Source organism: Lithobates pipiens, unplaced genomic scaffold, assembly GCF_037356315.1.
Source record: "Lithobates pipiens isolate NorthernLeopardFrog02 unplaced genomic scaffold, aLitPip1_a1.2 Scaffold_18, whole genome shotgun sequence".
Taxonomy (NCBI): domain Eukaryota; kingdom Metazoa; phylum Chordata; class Amphibia; order Anura; family Ranidae; genus Lithobates; species Lithobates pipiens.
The window spans coordinates 643,370,081-643,388,677 of record NW_027507758.1 but is presented as its reverse complement, the minus strand read 5'-3'; the positions used below and the strand labels follow the sequence as shown (position 1 = coordinate 643,388,677).

The following is an 18,597-nucleotide window of genomic DNA, read 5'->3' as shown; positions in this document are numbered from 1 at the left end:
AGCCCCAAGAAACGTCTCATAGTGTGAACACGGCCTTGTGCTGTGTGTGTGTGTGTACTGTATATCCTTCCCCTTTCTCTCCTCCCTAAGTGTGTATGAAGAGGTGGAGCTCTGAGTGTGTATGAAGAGGTCTGAGCTCTGAGTGTGTATGAAGAGGCGGAGCTCTGTGTGTGTATGAAGAGGCGGAGCTCTGTGTATGAAGAGGTGGAGCTCCTGCTGGAACAGCGGTAGGAGGAGGAGGAGGGGGAGTCTAGGAGGGAGACTGACAGAAAGCTCAGCTGACTTGCAGGAGTGAGCGAGGAGAATCCGGTTCCTTTGCCATCGGAGGTGAGGAGAGTGTGAAGGATGTTGGTGACTCTGGTAGATGAAAAGCTGGGAGTCATATTGCTCTGGTGAGTGGGGAAGCACCACTATGGGGGCGCCCTCACCATCACGTGTGTAAGAGGGGAAAGAAGGCGTGGCTACACTACATCTGCCACAGTTTGGAGCACCGAGAACTTTACACCTTATCAACTTTTCATTGATTGGTGGAATTTTTTTTTTTTAAATAAGTTAATTGAAATAGATGCAAAGTGGAAGCAGGGGACTTGCAGAGAACACTATATTGTCACAAAATATTGTATGATTACATAATTTTTTTTTTCACAGGTTTCTAATTTAATATAGCAGCAAACATTATTAGATTAATGAAGAAGGCGTAAAGTGGAAGCAGTGGATCTGCAGGGAACAGCATCTTGAGCACAAAGCACTTTATGTTGTATATGAATTTGCACATGGATCAGTTTACTTCATTTATTGAGAAACACCATAAGATCAGTGAAGTAGGTGTAAAGTGGAAGCAGTAGGTCTACAGAGAATATTATTTGAGCCCCTGGCACTTTATATATGAATGTCTCCACATATTTTAGTGTATTTGTGATGATTTATGTGCACACACAATAGGACAGCGCTGTGACACATAATGCTCTTCTAGTCCAGTATAAGTTATTTCTGTAGGTATTTGAGTTGTTACACATAGCGCAGGTTTTATTCTATTTATATTGGTGACATAATTGCCCAAATCTGGGGATCAGGAGCCATTTCCACCCTTTACTCTCGGTTGGGGTTCTTTGTATCCATATAACAGATGTTCTACATGATTAAATCTGACATCAATTTTACTGCAAAATCAAAGGGGCCAAAATGTCTCCCCTCCGAGCAGTAATATATTTCTATCCCCCTTGGTGGGAGTGGAGATGACCCATCTATAAGGATATACAGACACAGCACAAGGCTGTGTTCACACTGTGAGCTGTTTCTGAAATGTGAGCTCCACAAGGTGGTGATCTCACTTCTACCAAGACAGAAAGTCTCTATGGAAGACAGGAAGTGATGTCAGGTACTGACAGGAAGTTCCGGGTGAGAGGTGAGTCAGGAGGAAGTAGAGAGACGACATTGCTGGAAGAGGCAGCAGAGGAGGTAATAAGATCTTATTTTCTATTTACACCCAGTAACCCCCCGTCATGTCCGTCCTCTTCCTCCATAGTCACTGTGATGTCTTTTATCTCCAGCAGATGATGATAAACACATATATAGTGTGGAGGCCTAGATCAACCCCTTCAGGGGGATCAGTTGATGATGAATATATCTTCCCTCCAAATCTGGCCATACATGGTTCAGGTTTATCGTTCAGCCAGCGGGATCAGAGGAAAAAACTGAAGTGATTTCCCCATCCACACATTGGAGGGGGATGGGGGAATCCTCCCCGCTGCACAATTGTATTCTGACAATGGGGGGCGCTCCTCTGCTCTCAGAATACACAGATCAGTAATGAAGCTATTGGCTGCAGCCGCTGATGGAGTGACTTTTATCCGGCAGTGACCACATATGGATGGAAATGTGACCGATCCCTGCTGAACCCGCTGAATTTCCATGCCTCTATGGTCACCATAAGTGACTTCCTCCCCTCCCCCTCATCTCCTTCATTATGTAAGTCATGCTGAGATCATCTCCCATTGGCTGAGCAATATTCTCATTTGTCTCTGAGCTCCTTCTTGCTATTCCTCGTCCTGCCTGTTGTTTCCTTGGATTGATTTTCTGTGTAGTGACCCCGGCTTCATCTCTTGGATGCGCTCGTCTGTTGCTTGTCCTGACCTTTATCCTGATTCCTGGATCTCCTCCTCATCTCACACCCAACATAGAGAATGGAATTTGTGATCCAGGAGGCCACATTTTACGAGACTCCCGGACCCCAAGAATCATAGTGAACACTAAACTGTCCAGATTAAATATTTCCCCACTGGAGACCATAGTGCTTAACCACTTCAGCCCCGGAAGGATTTGCCCCCTTAATGACCAGGCCATTTTTTGCGATTCGGCACTGCGTCACTTTAACTGACAATTGTGTTGTCGTGCGACGTTGTACCCAAACAAAATTGACGACCTCTTTTCCCCACAAATAGAACTTTCTTTTGGTGGTATTTGATCACCTCTGCGCCTTTTTTTTCACAAAGAGTGACAATTTTGAAAAAAAAAAAATTTTCTTTTACTTTTTGCTATAATACATATCCCAAAAAAATATAAAAAACAAATGTATTCCTCAGTTTAGGCCAATATATATTCTTCTAAATATTTTTGGTAAAAAAAAATTTGCAACAGGCTTATATTGATTGGTTTGCGCAAAAGTTATCGCATCTACAAAATAGGGGATAGATTTCGGGGACCTTTTACTACTAATGGCGGCGATCTGCGATTTTTAAGGAGACTGCGACATTGCGGCGGACAAATCTGACCCCAAATGACACTTTTTGGGGAGCAGTGACATTATCACATTGATCATAGCTATAAAAATGTACTGATCAGTGTAAAAAACGTCACTGGCAGGGAAGGGGTTAACACCAGGAGGTGATCAATTAATATAAAGCGCCTTGAGGCGATTCAGTTTGCTTTGTGCGCTATACAAATCATTCATTCATATAAAGTGTATAATAACAATCTAAAGTGCAACAATTATAACAAATAAAAATGATAATAAAATAACCACCACACACATTTTACACAGTTCTTTTCTTATACGGGCGGTACAGTGGTGTAGTGGGTAGCGCTCTCGCCTAGCAGTAAAAGTTGCTGTAGTGTCGCTGGTTCGAATCCCAACCTCGACACTACCTGCCGGCAGTTTACATGTTCTCCCTGTGCTGGCGTGGGTTTCCTCCCACACTCCAAAGACATGTTGGTAGACAGGTGCATCGTCAATACATTTGTTTCGTATTAAAATGAATTTGTAATTCGTGTCTGAAATTCAATTCGGATTGGTACGAAATACAAATTTTTCATTTAACGAATGTTCGTCATGATGAATTTATCATTATGAGGGGCTCCCACCATTCCTGTGCTGTGCTGACTTCCTGGGTTTTTTAACTTCATCAAAACTAATAATTCGTATTTCGGATCCTCCCGAATGTACACATTTAAATTTTTTTCTATTCGTAGAAAACTAATCGCACATGTCTACATGTTGTTAGGTAATGAGATGCTGTCTTTAAAATTAATCAAACCTCAAATTTGGTTGGGCTTTTTAAGGCAATGTAAAAAATGTACTAGTTGTATATAAAAAATATATTTTATTATAAATACAAAAATAAGAAAACATTACTGTTATATATACAAAGAAAGTCCATAATATGACAATGTTGCGTTGGCATACAGTAAAGCATAAAACAATACCACATGCAAAAGTTTATGCGACAAAGCGAGCGGCTATTTCTCCTACGCGTTTCGAAAAAGTATATGTAAATAGTTTCTTCTTCAGGGAAGCCACTTTCTGTGAACACATAACACACAATAAATATATCGAAAATACATTTACAAAATAACATAATAACATTCAACCTCAACACTTGACTACTCACATGTTTGTTTTTAACATCAAAAGGACATTTCTCTTTCTTGGCACCGCCCAAAACAAAAAAGACGGACCAAAGAGGAAAAATAATAATAATGATGATGATCTGCTGAATTGTCACCGCACTACAAAGCCCAGGAGTCTGGGAGACTCAACAATAGATGGGAACAAAATAGCTTCTTTAGTACATGTCCAATGGCTCATCAAGTGAGAAAACCCACGTTATATGAGCCCTCGATAATCAGGAGGACCTAAGGCAGAGAAAAAAAACAAGGAATATTTTAATTTTTACTCCCATCTTATCACTTTTCTTTAAAGAGAGAGATCACTCAATTATTGCTTACCGCAGTATTAGAGTCCAACATTCGTAAACCAAGTTCCTTAGTTTTCCTGCCAATACAATCAAATCCTGAAAATCCTAAGGACATGTGAAAGATTCCCACCTGTTCGAGCTTCTGGCGTTTTCCTTAAATAGCCCAGGTCTGATTGATTGGCGCCAAAGAGTCCTCCAATCAAAATGATAACTCCTCCTAACTACTAATAAACTCCCTTAATAGGAGGTCTTACTTGAAAACTATTCCAATCACAAGGCACCCTCATTGCCCAAACAACAGCGTCATCACTGTTGTTGTGTACACATCCGGTGCGCCAACCACAACCGGAACCCGAGATAGCGCCAACCAGAACCGGAAGTAGCGCCATCCTCAACCGGAACCGGAAGTGGTGCTCATCCAAGACCTCCGGACGTGACGACATCTCCGCAACCGGAAATGACGATGTCACACATCAGACGGCTTAGACGGATGCCACAAGAAAACCAAATGAGGAGATGGCGGCGTCGTCACCAAGGAGACGGCACCGCTTATCTCCCCTACATAGATAGAACAATACCTGAAAGGGCAAAGAAGAGAGAATAGACCATCCATCGCTTGGTAAATTACGATCTTTTTTAAACTCATTTTGTTCCATTGAAAATGATTACCACATTTAAAGAGACCCTTCCTCAATCAAGTTGTTTTAAAGGGCATATGGATATTTAATCCAAGAAGGGTGGCAAATTTAATCACAAACCAATCCCTAATGTATTTATCAGGTGTGATATGCCACCCAAGGCAAGAACTAAAACCACCGACACAGGAAAAAATTGGATAAGTCTGAGACAACCACATAAGGGGCCGACTAAGAACGAATCCAAAGCCAATACAACAACTCCCAATCAGGAATTTATGGGGAAAAGAAAAAAAACACCCATAACCTCTCCTCTATGGAGTAATGTAAATGGGCACACCTGTGCCGGGAGTGTGGTGACAGCAGATCCTATCTATAAGAATTATGCCCTGTTACACCCATGTGTTAGCAGTGTCAAATGTTGTTCACAAAGAATGGGTACAAATATATTTCATATGGAAAACCCATTGTAATAAAATGCAAATAAATAAAATAGAATAACCTTAAAAAAAAAAAGGGGGGGGAAACATGAAAAGGAAACTCAATTACCTCTACATCTCTACACCAATTCATTAGTCAGTTTTTCCCGAAACATAGCCATCCAGAAATGGCCTAAAACTTTCTGTTTCATTAAGGCCTGGGGGGGTTGTAGCTTCTAAAGACCTACTCCAGCGCATTTCGCGCTACAAGAGTATTTTGTTCCAATCCCCTCCTCTAAGTGGTATATGTACTCGATCCACAACAGTGAAATTCACAGCAGGCATCCTGTAGGCATGAGCTTTTGCTACATGTCTACCCAGTGGAAGATATAAATTGCAGATCCTCATACTAGACAGATGTTTACTTATACGTTGGGCAAATTCTTGTTTGGTCTTCCAATATAGAAAGCACCACACTCACATTGAAAAAGATAGACTACACCTCTCGTTTTGCAATTAGCAAAATGTTTTAACCGAAAATTCTCACCATTCGGTAACTTAAAAGTTGTACGTTGCCTTATGAATTCAGAAACATCAGGACCCACATGGGTAGGTCCCCCAGGTTTTGCATGGATCTAAACATTGACTTCCTTTGTACTCACTTTGTGTCAATGAGTCTCCAATGGAGCCGGCCTTCCGAAAAGTAATTTGAGGTTTTGGGGTGATAACGGTAGACAAAACTGGGTCCTCCGTTAACACCGACCAATATTTAGTGAGAATTTTTTTTTATTTTTTCATGTTCATTCGAGAACCGTAATATTAATCTAGTTTTATTGTCAGCCTTATTCGATTTCTTTTTTCCAAACAACAACACTTGTCTATCTTGGCTCTTAACACGGTTAAAAGCCTTTTTCAGACCAGTTTTAGTATAGCCTCTTGATTGTAATCTCCTACTCAGTTCATCTGCCTCCTCCTGGAAAGCTACTTCAGTTGTACAATTTTGTTTTATTCGTAACAGTTGACTGTATGAATTCATTATTTTCTAATCTAACCAAAGTACTTGAAAAAAAGTCAGCCCTACACTGGCATATACAGTCCTTAGAACGATACATCCAAGAAAACATTAATCCGATTGGTTTGAGAATTCAGATATTCCCCATTCTCAGCCATATTTCTAATGAGCTGAAGAAGAATTGAGAATCTTACTTGAATGATTGCTCAAAAAATCTGATGATTTTATTACAAAAAGAGTATAAACAGCAATTTCTGGTTGCGGAGATGTCGTCACGTCTGGAGGTCTTGGATGAGCACCACTTCCCGGTTTCGGTTGAGGATGGCGCTACTTCTGGTTCCGGTTGTGGTTGGCGCTATCTCGGGTTCCGGTTGTGGTTGGCGCACCGGATGTTTTGAGGTTTGACTAATTTTATCTACTATTCAGGGATGATGGCAATTACATGCCATAGCATATGAGTCTAACAATATTCTTTATTAGATGCTGTCTAAATTGGTCCTAGTGTATGAATGTGGGTTAGGGACCTTAGACTGTAAGCTCCTTGAGGGTAGGGACCGATGTGAATGTACAATGTATATGTAAAGTTCTGTGTAAATTGATGGCGCTATATAAGTACCTTAAGTAATAATAATAAATAATAGTGCAGCGCAGTATAACCTATATATCATTGTTTGAAACACCAATAAATAAAATGGAAATAACTAAATGCAATATTCCCTACAGTGTATTCTTATATACGTAATTAAAAGCACAGTGCAAGCAGTCCATATATCTAAGATTTCATGTGTTATATAACATCAGTGTTGATAGAGAACTCGTTTATATCAAACAGTGTGTGAGACCATCCCCCGCCGTGCTCATCCTTCCTCACTGGGACCAGTATCATGTGCACACCACCACCAGACACATTTAGTGTGTGAGACCATCCCCCGCTGCAGGGCTGCCTTTTTGCATGGGCACGCTATTCAGTTGCCCGGGGGCCCCACCTGTCCAATGACTCCAGCCAGGGCCGGGCTGGCCTACCGGGATACTGAGAAATTTCCCAGTAGGCCATCTGCCTTGGGGCCGCTTTGAGTTGCTGCTACAGCGCACCGCTCTTTCCATCTCTCCTCCTCCTCCTGTGTTTTACGGAGCTGGCTGGGTCTGTGTTCGGCGGCCGTGCTGTAACAAGGTCCCACCTCCCTAGACCGACTTGTGTAATAGTAGATTGAATCAATGTTCCGCCTATCACACGAGCTGGTCTAGGGGGGCTGGACCTTGTTACAGCACGGCCACCAAACACAGACCCAGCCAGCTCTGTGATAAACAGGAGGAGATGCCCGCTGTGTGTGTGTGTTACCAGGCAATGGTGAGTCTGTATTAATTGGCACAGTGATGCTGCATTCATGGGCACAGTGAGGCTGCAATGGTGGGTACAGTGAGGCTGCAATGGTGGGTACAGTGAGGCTGCATTCATGGGTACAGTGAGGCTGTAATGATGGGCACAGTGAGGCTGCAATGGTGGGTACAGTGAGGCTGCATTCATGGATACAGTGATGCTGCAATGGTGGGCACAGTGAGGCTGCAATGGTGGGCACAGTGAGGCTGCAATGGTAGGCACAGTGAGGCTGAAATGGTGGGCACAGTGAGGCTGAAATGGTGGGCACAGTGAGGCTGCAATGGTGGGTACAGTGAGGCTACAATGGTGGGCACAGTGAGGCTGCATTCAATTCAAATAATGGTCACTCTTTTGCTCCTTCACGATCTCTCTCATCCACGCCCAAAACAGCCGATCCTCCTACGCTCTCCCCACTGGGTGCTTGTGCTGATAACTTCACATAGATTTCTTTCAGGAAACTCTTTCCTTCTCTCTCCACCTACAGCTCAGCTCAGATTCTCTCAAATCCGTTATTGACATGCAATCACAAACATAGACTCCATAGTGCTCTCTGCTTGTTACTTTATGAATACAGCCCCAAAACAGGCACACTTACAAGATCAAAGATTTAAAACAGCATATGTCTTAACTATGTTCCCTCAGCGTGTTCTAACTGTAGGGGGGGTGGGCTACCAGTGACATGACAGAAATCACTTTTCCTGATCACTGGATGCAATATATCGCTGACATGTCACTAGGCAGAACGGGGAATGCCTTCTTTACATTCTGCCTGTGTACAAGGCAATCGCGGGTCACTGGCAGAGATTAATCCACCCGACCCGCGGACACGCTCCCACAGCGTGCAGGAACGGTGATTTGATCAGGAGAGCCACTCTGCCGCCGTATAACTGTGGTGGTCGGTCGGTCGCCAACTAGTTAAATGCATACTGCGCTTCATATTACCTCCTGATATCCTCATCCCATTATTGTACAACCAATACAGATAATTCTGTTATCAATGTTATCTGTCTACAGGGAAACCTTCATAGATGACGGCACCAATGAGGATGGAGGAGGACCGGAGTCACATGACTGAGAAGATACTAAACCTCACCCTGGAGATCATCTACCTGCTGACCGGAGAGGTGAGGAGGATTCTGGGAGGTCACATGACATCACTCTTATCTCTATTAATAAAACACAGACCTGACCGGAGAGGTGAGGAGGATTCTGGGATTCTAACATGATATTCCTATTGGTTCCTCAATACAGAGATTTCCTCTTGTGAAGTCAGGTGATCATATGACCATCACAGTGCCTCCATGTGACTCCCTAAAACCTGAGAGACACAACCTGGAGAAGATTCTAGAAGTCACCAAGAAGATGATGGAGCTGCTGACAGGAGAGGTGAGGAGGATTCTGGGAATTGTGGGACATTATCCAGTAACAGACAAGGGATGTGTCTGGATGGTGACTGTATCATTGTGTGTGTCAGGTTCCTATAAGGTGTCAGGATGTCACTGTCTATTTCTCCATGGAGGAGTGGGAGTATTTAGAAGGACACAAGGATCTCTACAAGGACGTCATGATGGACAATCAGCCGCCCCTCACATCACCGGGTAAGAGGAGACTTTATTGTAAAGGAGAGAGCAGTACGGAGGCTCCACCTAGATCCCCCATCATCTGATAAACACATAGAAACAATGTATTCAGTCAGTGTGTGTGTTTCCTACAGATGGATCCAGTAATGGGAACCCACCAGAGAGATGTCCCCGTCCTCTGTATTCCCGGGATTCCACACAGGAAGATCACACCATCCCCCACCATCATCAGGTAGATGAGGAACAATCACTGATAGTATCATTAGGATCTGTACATTATCTGCATTGTTACCATTGATGTCATTTTTATTATATATTCAGAGTGGAAACCTGAGAGATTCTAAAGAAGAGATAAAAGAGGAGGATGATGAGGATGGGGTGATGGAGGAGTTTCTAAAAGAACACAAAGATCTGTACCAGGACACCATGGTGGAGTCATCCAGCTACAGGAACCCACCAGAGAGATGTCCCCGTCCTCTGTATTCCCGGGATTCCACACAGGAAGGTCGCACCATCCCCCACTGTTATAAGGTTGGTGGGACGGAGCTTATAAAACACAGACTCATGCAGATAATGTGTGGATTTTCTATGTGATGTCACAATAATAAATCTTCTATCTTACAGATGATATTCTCTCTCATTTTCTTGGTTTAGAGTGGAGATCCAATGGATATAGAATTTGAGGTGAAATCAGAAGAAGAAGAGAGGTATGTGAGGGATGATCAGCAGTCTATGGAGGAGGATGGAATAACGGGGACATTTATAGAGGAGGACACTCCTACAGAGATCAGCACAGGTGGGTCATTAACACTCAATACATTCCTCCACCCATACTGCTCACTGATTGGTCCAGAGTAGGGCGGGGGCTGGGTGATATCAGCCTGTAATCCCCTGGTCACTTTCCTGAGCTGTGTTCCCCGTCCTGTATTCCTGGATTTCTCTCCGATAATCTTCCTTCTCTGTGCTGCCGACACAATTTATGTCTCTAGACTGGATTTATGGAGATTCTGGGGATCAGCTGGCAGCAAAATGTTCATTTTCCCCATAGATGTTACTAGATCTAGGCACCTGGGGTATGTGATTTGGGTCTTCTGCCCCATACCCGGGTATGACAAGATCTCTGACAGAACAATCCCCCCAGGATTACTTGTTGTGTTGTCTGCTGGCTGTGCCGGGTGGAGGGATATGTCTGTATAGTCTCAGACCCAAGTCACTGAGTGCAGTCTCGGGAGATGGGAGGCAGCGGTGTGGGACCTCTGCAACTTGTCTCATGTAATCATTTCATCTTCCACTGATTACTGAATACCAATATTATGAGTCCTGACCCTTACACTGTATACTTTATATTCTACATTACATACTCCTGACCCCTGCACTATATACTCTATGTTGTACATTACATCATTCTGATACTATATAGTCCTATCTGTTGTATCTTATACAATATGTTGTACATTACATAGTCCTGACTTCTGCTCTCTCCCCTCCCCCCACTGCTATATATACACATAATATGTATTCTCTTTTGTTACACCCATTTCCTACCAGCTGGACATTTTATATCGGATGATGTGATTGGAGCACAGACTTTTACATGGTGATAATAATGTGATAACATCCTCAGACTTTGGAACCTTAAACAGAAAGTGATAATGAGGGAGGAGTCAATAATCCAATGATGGGGGTCTTCAGGATCAGTCCAGTCTTCATCTTGGTTGTTCTCCCCCCATCCTCACTCTCTGACCTCTGGTGGGGCTCAGCCCCGCTGTTATTCATGACTAAATCATGGTCTAAATAAGGAAGTGCAGGACTTCTTGTGTTGGGAAGATGGCAATGAGTGATAGAGGGGGAGGGGACACTCGTCCTATAATCCCCTCATCACTGTCACTCCTATAAAAGACAGTTCTCGTTGTTTCCTCCCTCTCTGACTAAGGTCTATGAATAAAGAAATGATCTGGTAGGAGATCAGAGGACCCATTTACTAGTTACCTTGAGGGGGGAATTGTAAGATCCTCAGAGACAAAGCTGCCTGATGTGGGCGGAGTCCTGGTTTAGGGGAACCAATCAGCTGATGTCTAGTAATAATCTTTGTATTTCTATTTTAGTACATGGACGGGAGATGAGGAAAACCTCAGAGGATTGTCTCACTTTGTCTCCAGACTGTAAAGTAGAAGATGAGGACATCACACAATATAGTCCAGGAGAAAACCCGACTACCTCAAATGTCCATCCGGCACCACACAGTGTAGATGGACCATCGTATTCCTCTTATCCTGAGGAACCTCAGACTGTGCGGGACGGGGTTGTCCTTCCAACAGAGAAGAGCTTTTTCTGTACTGAGTGCGGGAAGTGTTTCAGTTCTAAATCCAATCTTATTGTGCATAAAAGATCTCACACAGCAGAGAAGCCGTATTCCTGTCCTGAGTGTGGGAAGTGTTTTAGTTCTAAATCCAATCTTATTGTGCATATAAGATCTCACACAGGGGAGAAGCCGCATTCCTGTCATGAGTGCGGGAAATGTTTTTCACAAAAGTCCCATCTTTCCACACATCAGAGATCTCACATGGGAGAGAAGCCGTATTCCTGTCCTGAGTGTGGGAAATGTTTTTCACAAAAGGCCAGTCTTTCCAAACATCAGAGATCTCACAGGGGGGAAAAGCCGTATTCCTGTCCTGAGTGTGGGAAATGTTTTTCAGAGAAGTCCAATCTTTACAAACATCAGAGATCTCACACAGGGGAGAAGCCGTATTCCTGTCCTGAGTGTGGGAAATGTTTTTCACAGAAGTACAATCTTTCCACACATCAGAGATTTCACACGGGGGAGAAGCCGTATTCCTGTCCTGAGTGCGGGAAATGTTTTTCACATAAGTCCCATCTTTACACACATCAGAGATCTCACACGGGGGAATAGCCGCATTCCTGTCCTGAGTGCGGGAAATGTTTTTCATGGAAGTCCTATCTTCACACACATCAGAGATCTCACACGGGGGATAAGCTGTATTCCTGTCCTGAGTGTGGGAAATGTTTTTTACAGAAGTCCGATCTTTCCAAACATCAGAGATCTCACACAGGGGAGAAGCCGTATTCCTGTCCTGAGTGAAGGAATTGTTCCTCACTGAAGTCCTGTCTTCCTGTGCATCAGGGATCCCACACAACCCTTGAGGTGTATTAGTGTCTTGAGTGTGGGAAATGTCTTCTATATGAATGTTGCTGGACATCACAGCTCTCATGTGGGGAAGAAGCACCCCCTGATATACACCTCAGATATACTCCATGGCTGATCTTCATCATGGAAGAAACAGTTCCAGGGGTGTGGAGATTTTTTGAAAAAATGAATTGTCCGAGGGATTAAATTGGATCCCAATCTCCTAGTCTCTTATGACAATCTCCTTTTTCCTCATCTACCAGAGAGCTCAGCAGAGGTGTGGGAGTTCATTGAAAACTACAAGCCGACATCGGCAAAGGACAGAACTCTGTGAATGAATGGCGCGGCTGCGCTCTTTTCATAAAGTGACAGCCGGTACAGGGAACTTCTCCCAACACTGCTGTCACACAGAGGACTCGGATCGCTGAGCCGCTGCAGGAACATGTAACATCTTCCCGAAGGGGAACTTTTTCTTTAACCCTTTCACTGCCAGAGACGGTTTTGTGTGTTTTTTTTGCCCACATGTTTAACCCCTTCAATACCGGACACTTTCACCTCCTTCCTGCCCACACCAATTGACAGCTGTCAGCGTTGTCACACTTTGAATGACAATTACTCAGTCATGCACCACTGTACCAAAATTTCATTTTTATATTTTTCCCCACAAATAGAGCTTTGGTCGTATTTGATCACCACTGGGGGGGGGGGTTATTTATTGTGCTACAAATAAAAAAAAACTGAAAATTTTGAAAAATAAAGTTTTTCTTTGTTTCTGTTATAACATTTTGTAAATAAGTAAGTTTTCTCCTTCACTGATGGGCACTGATGAGGAGGTACTGACAGGCATTACTTATGGGCACTGATTGGCATCACTGATGGGCACTGATGAGGAGGTACTGACAGGCATTATTTATGGGCACTGATTGGCATCACTGATGGGCACTGATGAGGAGGTACTGACAGGCATTACTTATGGGCACTGATTGGCATCACTGATGGGCACTAATGAGGAGGTATTGACAGGCATTACTTATGGGCACTGATTGGCATCACTGGTGGTCATCCCTGACTATCATAGAAACTACAAAGCAGCGCTCCATGGGTTAAATCCAGAAAGTCCATGTGAAATCCATGAGGTGAATAAAAAGAATAGTTTATTGCACGGTGGATTGGAAAAACAAAGAATGCCGGGAACTGTGAGATCTTCAGATGTCACAATAAACAGTCATGCAGATATCTTATCAGATTGGTATTGTTAAAAAAAACATTAAAAGCAAACGATACCACTGGAGACATCCGGGTGGAGAAGGGTTAATGCCATCCAAGGACTTGCTGGTCAGACATGGTAAGGGGCGCCTTACGCTATGTGGAGATGGATGAAAAGCCCGGTGAAGAGAATGGCAGTCCGCTGCCTGAAACCTTATGATGGAACTTTCCCTGCGTCCAGGAAGAATGGGACGGCGGAGTGCAGGGGAACGCTGTGCCCACCATTGTGAGGACCTGAGATGGTGGCCCGAGGAAACCAAACTGGGCTGTGAGCGGTGGGGTATGACAGCTGCCGTGGGGTGGAAAAATCCGGGATAGCCGAAGGAACCTGGAGCACTGAATGACGTCACCCCCACACCGGAAACCAGGAAGTATGTGATGCACAGTGGAGCGCAAGCTGCTGGGTTCCCATGACTACATGTCTCAAACGCCTGTGCTTTTTCCAAGTCATGGAAGAAAAGGCAACAGCAGTATTTAAGCCCGATGTGAGGGGTGGGGAGGGGCGGGAGTATCTAGCTCAAGTATAGCCAATAACCCATCTCAACCCTATCATTAATGAAAGAAAGAGAGCGCGTGTGGAATCCATATTACACTCATGGAAATACATTCATCGTAAAATTCATAGAGCCTCTCAAAAACAATGTTATAAAAATATATAAAATACAGTATATATCTGTGTATATACTGATAAAATCCATAATAATAAATAATGTTGAAACCATGAATAAATAACAAAAAGATAATAAATAATGAAAAATGATATATATTGATGATGTCTGGCTCATTTGGAGTGGGGTCCAGGCGTGTTCTCTTCCTTTGTAGCCCATTACAATACCAATGAATTAGGGTTGTCTTTCACACATGTATTAGACCCCACTGAACTAGTCTTCCTAGATTTGGTTCTGTCTCACGACAAACAAGATATCGTCTCCAGAAATCACACCAAACCTACAAGTGCCAACTCCTACCTTCATTCTGACAGTTGTCATCACTCCACCCGGCAGATGAACATCCCCAATGGGCAGTTTCATAGATTGAGGAGGAAGTATTCCAGGTTGGTAGACTATACTACACAAGACAAGCGCATGCAGAGAAAATTTGAAGAGAAGAACTACCCCAGAGATCTGGTCCAGGATGCTTTTGTTTCTCATATGGAGATGCCACCAAAACCCAAAGACACTACTGATAGACAACCAGATAATACAGCTAGATTTGTGTCCACTTTCAACTCTAAATATAGGACTATTTCAAAGATCATCAATAAACATTACAAAATATTATTGCTCTTAATCATAAATATTTTTGCTCCAAGCAAGTTACAAAGTTCCAATAAAAGACCTCTGTTTGACATTAATGCCTATTTTGATACTAGGACGGGCATTTTTCAATGTCGCAAAAGAGGTTGCCTCACCTGCCAGTTTATCACTCATGGTCGCCCTGAGATTGCCACCAATAAGGGTACCACTTTCCAGATTAGTCAGTTTATTACTTGCTCAATGGATTTTGTTACTTACTGTATATCCTGTGGTGCCCTTGTAACCTCTTGTATGTAGGCCGTACGATACGTACCTTGTGTACGAGGGTTGGAGAGCACCGGAGGTTTATTACAAAGGGGATTTCACAAACACAGCGTCCCACGCCATTTTCTCCAGATACATAACAAATATATAAAATATATAAAATATAATCCATTCCTAAAGGTACACTTACTGACAGCGAGAGGTTTTCCTTCCTGTGCAGGAGGGAAAACGTTCAGATCTATATGTTAGGATCTCTTTCACCTGAAGGCCTCAATGAAGAACTTGATATTTATAGCATGGTGTAACATTCATACAGCTAGTTCACATCTAACTGGGTCAGGTGTTCTAAGAAATAGGTTTGTCCCAGTTCTATATATACTTTTTATAGGTATTGGTAGGTTCATGGTTATACATGTATACACTATTACTATTACATGTAGATTTACCCTCACATTCACAAGCGATTGAAAAAATGACAAACAATAAATAAATACACAAAGTTGTCACTAAATGATATATTGCTCACCCATGACATGGTTATATGTGGAATTACACCCCAAAATACATTCTGCTGCTTCTCCTGAGTACGGAGATACCACAAGTGTGAGACTTTTTGGGAGCCTAGCTGCGTACAGGACCCCGAAAACCAATCACCGCCTTCAGGATTTCTAAGGGCGTAAAATGGTGATTTCACTTCCTCACTACCTATCACAGCTTCGGAGGCCATAAAATGTCCAGATAGCACAACCCCCCTAAATTCCCCCATTTTGGAAAGTAGACACCCCAAGCTATCTGCTGAGATGCATGGGGAGTATTTTGCAGATCTCACTTTTTGTCACAAATTTTTGAAATTTGAAAACAAAAATGCCCTTTTCTTTCTTAATTTTCATGCCTCTTAGCAAATACCTTGGGGTGTTTACTTTCCAAAATGGGGGAATTTGGGGGGATTTTGTGCTATCTGGACATTTTATGGCCTCCAAAGCTGTGATAGGTAGTGAGGAAGTGAAATCACTATTTTACGCCCTTAGAAATCCTGAAGGCAGTGATTGGTTTTCGGGGTCCTGTATGCGGCTAGGCTCCCAAAAAGTCTCACACATGTGGTATCCCCGCACTCAGGAGAAGAAGCAGAATGTATTTTGGGGTGTAGGAGACAAGAGACACTTTGGGACAAATCCATTATTACAAAATGAAAAAGGCTCACGATGTAGATCCATCTCACGCCGCCCAATGAGCCAAAAAAATGTAAAAAAAAGCCGCAACAGCTCCACCTCCATGGGAAGCTCCCTGTCTCGGTCGTCCTGGTGATCCAATGGCACATGGGAGACCTGCCCACAGGATTCCTTTGCTGAGAACTTGTCGGTATCCTTGGGTGCGCGTTAGCGCGAATGGACACACGCGGGTGCGTGTTGGTACGAACGGGCGCACGCGGGTGCGCGATGGTACGAACGGGCGCACGCGGGTGCGCGATGGTGCGAACGGACGTACGCGGGTGCGCGGGGTCACGAACGGGCACACGGTTACCCGCGGGGGCACGCAGACTCGCCGTGCGACCGTTTTTGGCGCCCAAAGGGCTACTTAAGGAATCTGCCACTGTGCCTCCTTGCTGTCCAGTCTACAGCGTGTCCGGTGAGTCTGCTATCTGCTGCTTCTGATTCCTGTTGCCCGGCCTGTTCCTGACTACGTTTGCTTGCTGCCTGCCACCGACCTCCTGCCTGTCTGACTATGTCTCTGCCTCTTCCCGTGTACCATTGTTCCCCGCCTGTTACCGACCCGGCTTGTACCCGACTCTGCTGACTGCCACCTGCTGTTCCGGTCTGATAGCCAGTGCCTGCTGCCATCTGCTGACTGCCACCTGCTGTTCCTGTCTGATAGCCTGTGCCTGCTGCCATCTGCTGACTGCCACCAGCTGTTCCAGCCATCTACCTGTTCCTGCTATTGTCCACATTCCTACCTGTCTGCCGGGTGTCTTCCATCCAGTGCCTCTGTGGATCCCTTGCTGTTGCCGGTCCAGATCTGCCCTACACCAGCCTGGCACTTGTGCCCTCTGAACTTGTGCCCTCTGAACTCTTGAATACCTGTTTCCACCTTCAGGGGTTCTTGAGCCAGAGGCTTACGAGAAGCCGCTCCCTGCATTCTGGGCTCTCATACCAGGTACGTGACAGTACTGGACAGCCATGTCCGAGCCCACGCAGGGAGCCTCCCCTATGGACGAGCTCTGCCGCCTCTTAGCTGGTCTTACCCAGGCGGTGAAGAACCTGCAGGAAGGTTACAGCCGACTGGAGGAACGTGTCCAGGCCCTATCTGCTACTACGCCAGCCGTCTCCGGATCCTCTGCTCCACCTTCGGTGGGGATGATGCCGCCCGAACCTAGGGTCCCTACTCCAGAACGATTCTCTGGCAACCGGAATAAATTCAGAGCTTTTCATAATTCCTGCGAACTCTTTTTTGCCTTGCAACCAAGGACTTTCTCTCTCGAGGCAACCAAAGTGGGGTTTGTCATTTCCCTGTTGACAGACGAACCCCAGGCCTGGGCCCACCGTCTCCTGGAACGGAAGGACCCATCTCTGGATACCCTGAATGCCTTTTTCCTTGCGATGTCGCGGTTGTATGAGGACCCTCAGCTTGCTGCCACCGCAGAGGCAGCTTTACACGCACTACAACAAGGTCGCAGGCCTGTGGAGGATTATGTGTCGGAATTTAGACACTGGAGCTCCGACACGGACTGGAATAACTCTGCTTTACGATACCAGTTTCGTATGGGCCTTTCAGAGTCTTTGAAAGACGAACTGGCCCGAGTGGGTACTCCTGAGACCCTGGAAGCCCTCATATACCTATCTGTTCAAATAGACCGACGCCTAAGAGAGCGTCGCCTGGAGCGTTCTTCCACAACCTCTCGACCCGTCTGGATGTTGCCACGTGTGCCAAGCCCCACCCATTCGGCCCCTCCTGCTCCTGCCACGGCCGCACCGGACTCTTCGGAACCCATGCAGCTGGGGTTGCTCCGACCATCTCTGACACCCGAGGAACGCCAACGTCGCCGGGCCGGCAACCTTTGTCTCTACTGCGGAGAACCGGGACATTTTGTTCGCACTTGCCCTGCTAAATTTCGTAAGTGCTTTTCCATCCCTCCTGCTTCCTCACCCGTTTTGTCAAATAACACTTCTCATTTGGCTGTACCTATACTTTTGCAGCTCCCAGGAGGGAATATCCAAACCAACGCAATAATTGATTCCGGGGCTTGTAGTGGCTTTGTGGATTTGTCCTTCGCTTTAAAGAATAACATTCCTTTTCGGCCTAGGGTGAAAGGACTTTCGGTGTATCTGGCCGATGGCTCAACCCTTAAGTCTGGACCAGTGACTCAGGAGACTGCTCCGCTGTTTGCTATCATTGCTGGGACTCACCAGGAGCTTTTGTGCCTAGATGTTATCAAGTCTCCTTTGTTTCCTGTC

The 18,597-nt window shown here is 44.7% G+C and overlaps 1 protein-coding gene across 1 annotated transcript in view; it reads left to right on the top strand.

Annotated features, from left to right (window-relative positions):
- Positions 1-18,597, top strand: part of LOC143986908 (uncharacterized) — a 91,089-nt gene that overhangs the window by 52,422 nt on the left and 20,070 nt on the right. Inside the window, exons 5-9 of the mRNA XM_077485316.1 lie at positions 9,109-9,235; positions 9,352-9,449; positions 9,539-9,748; positions 9,872-10,013; positions 11,323-12,102. Coding sequence (XP_077341442.1) covers positions 9,109-9,235; positions 9,352-9,449; positions 9,539-9,748; positions 9,872-10,013; positions 11,323-12,102 — 1,357 coding nt within the window. The remainder of the gene's footprint in view (positions 1-9,108; positions 9,236-9,351; positions 9,450-9,538; positions 9,749-9,871; positions 10,014-11,322; positions 12,103-18,597) is intronic.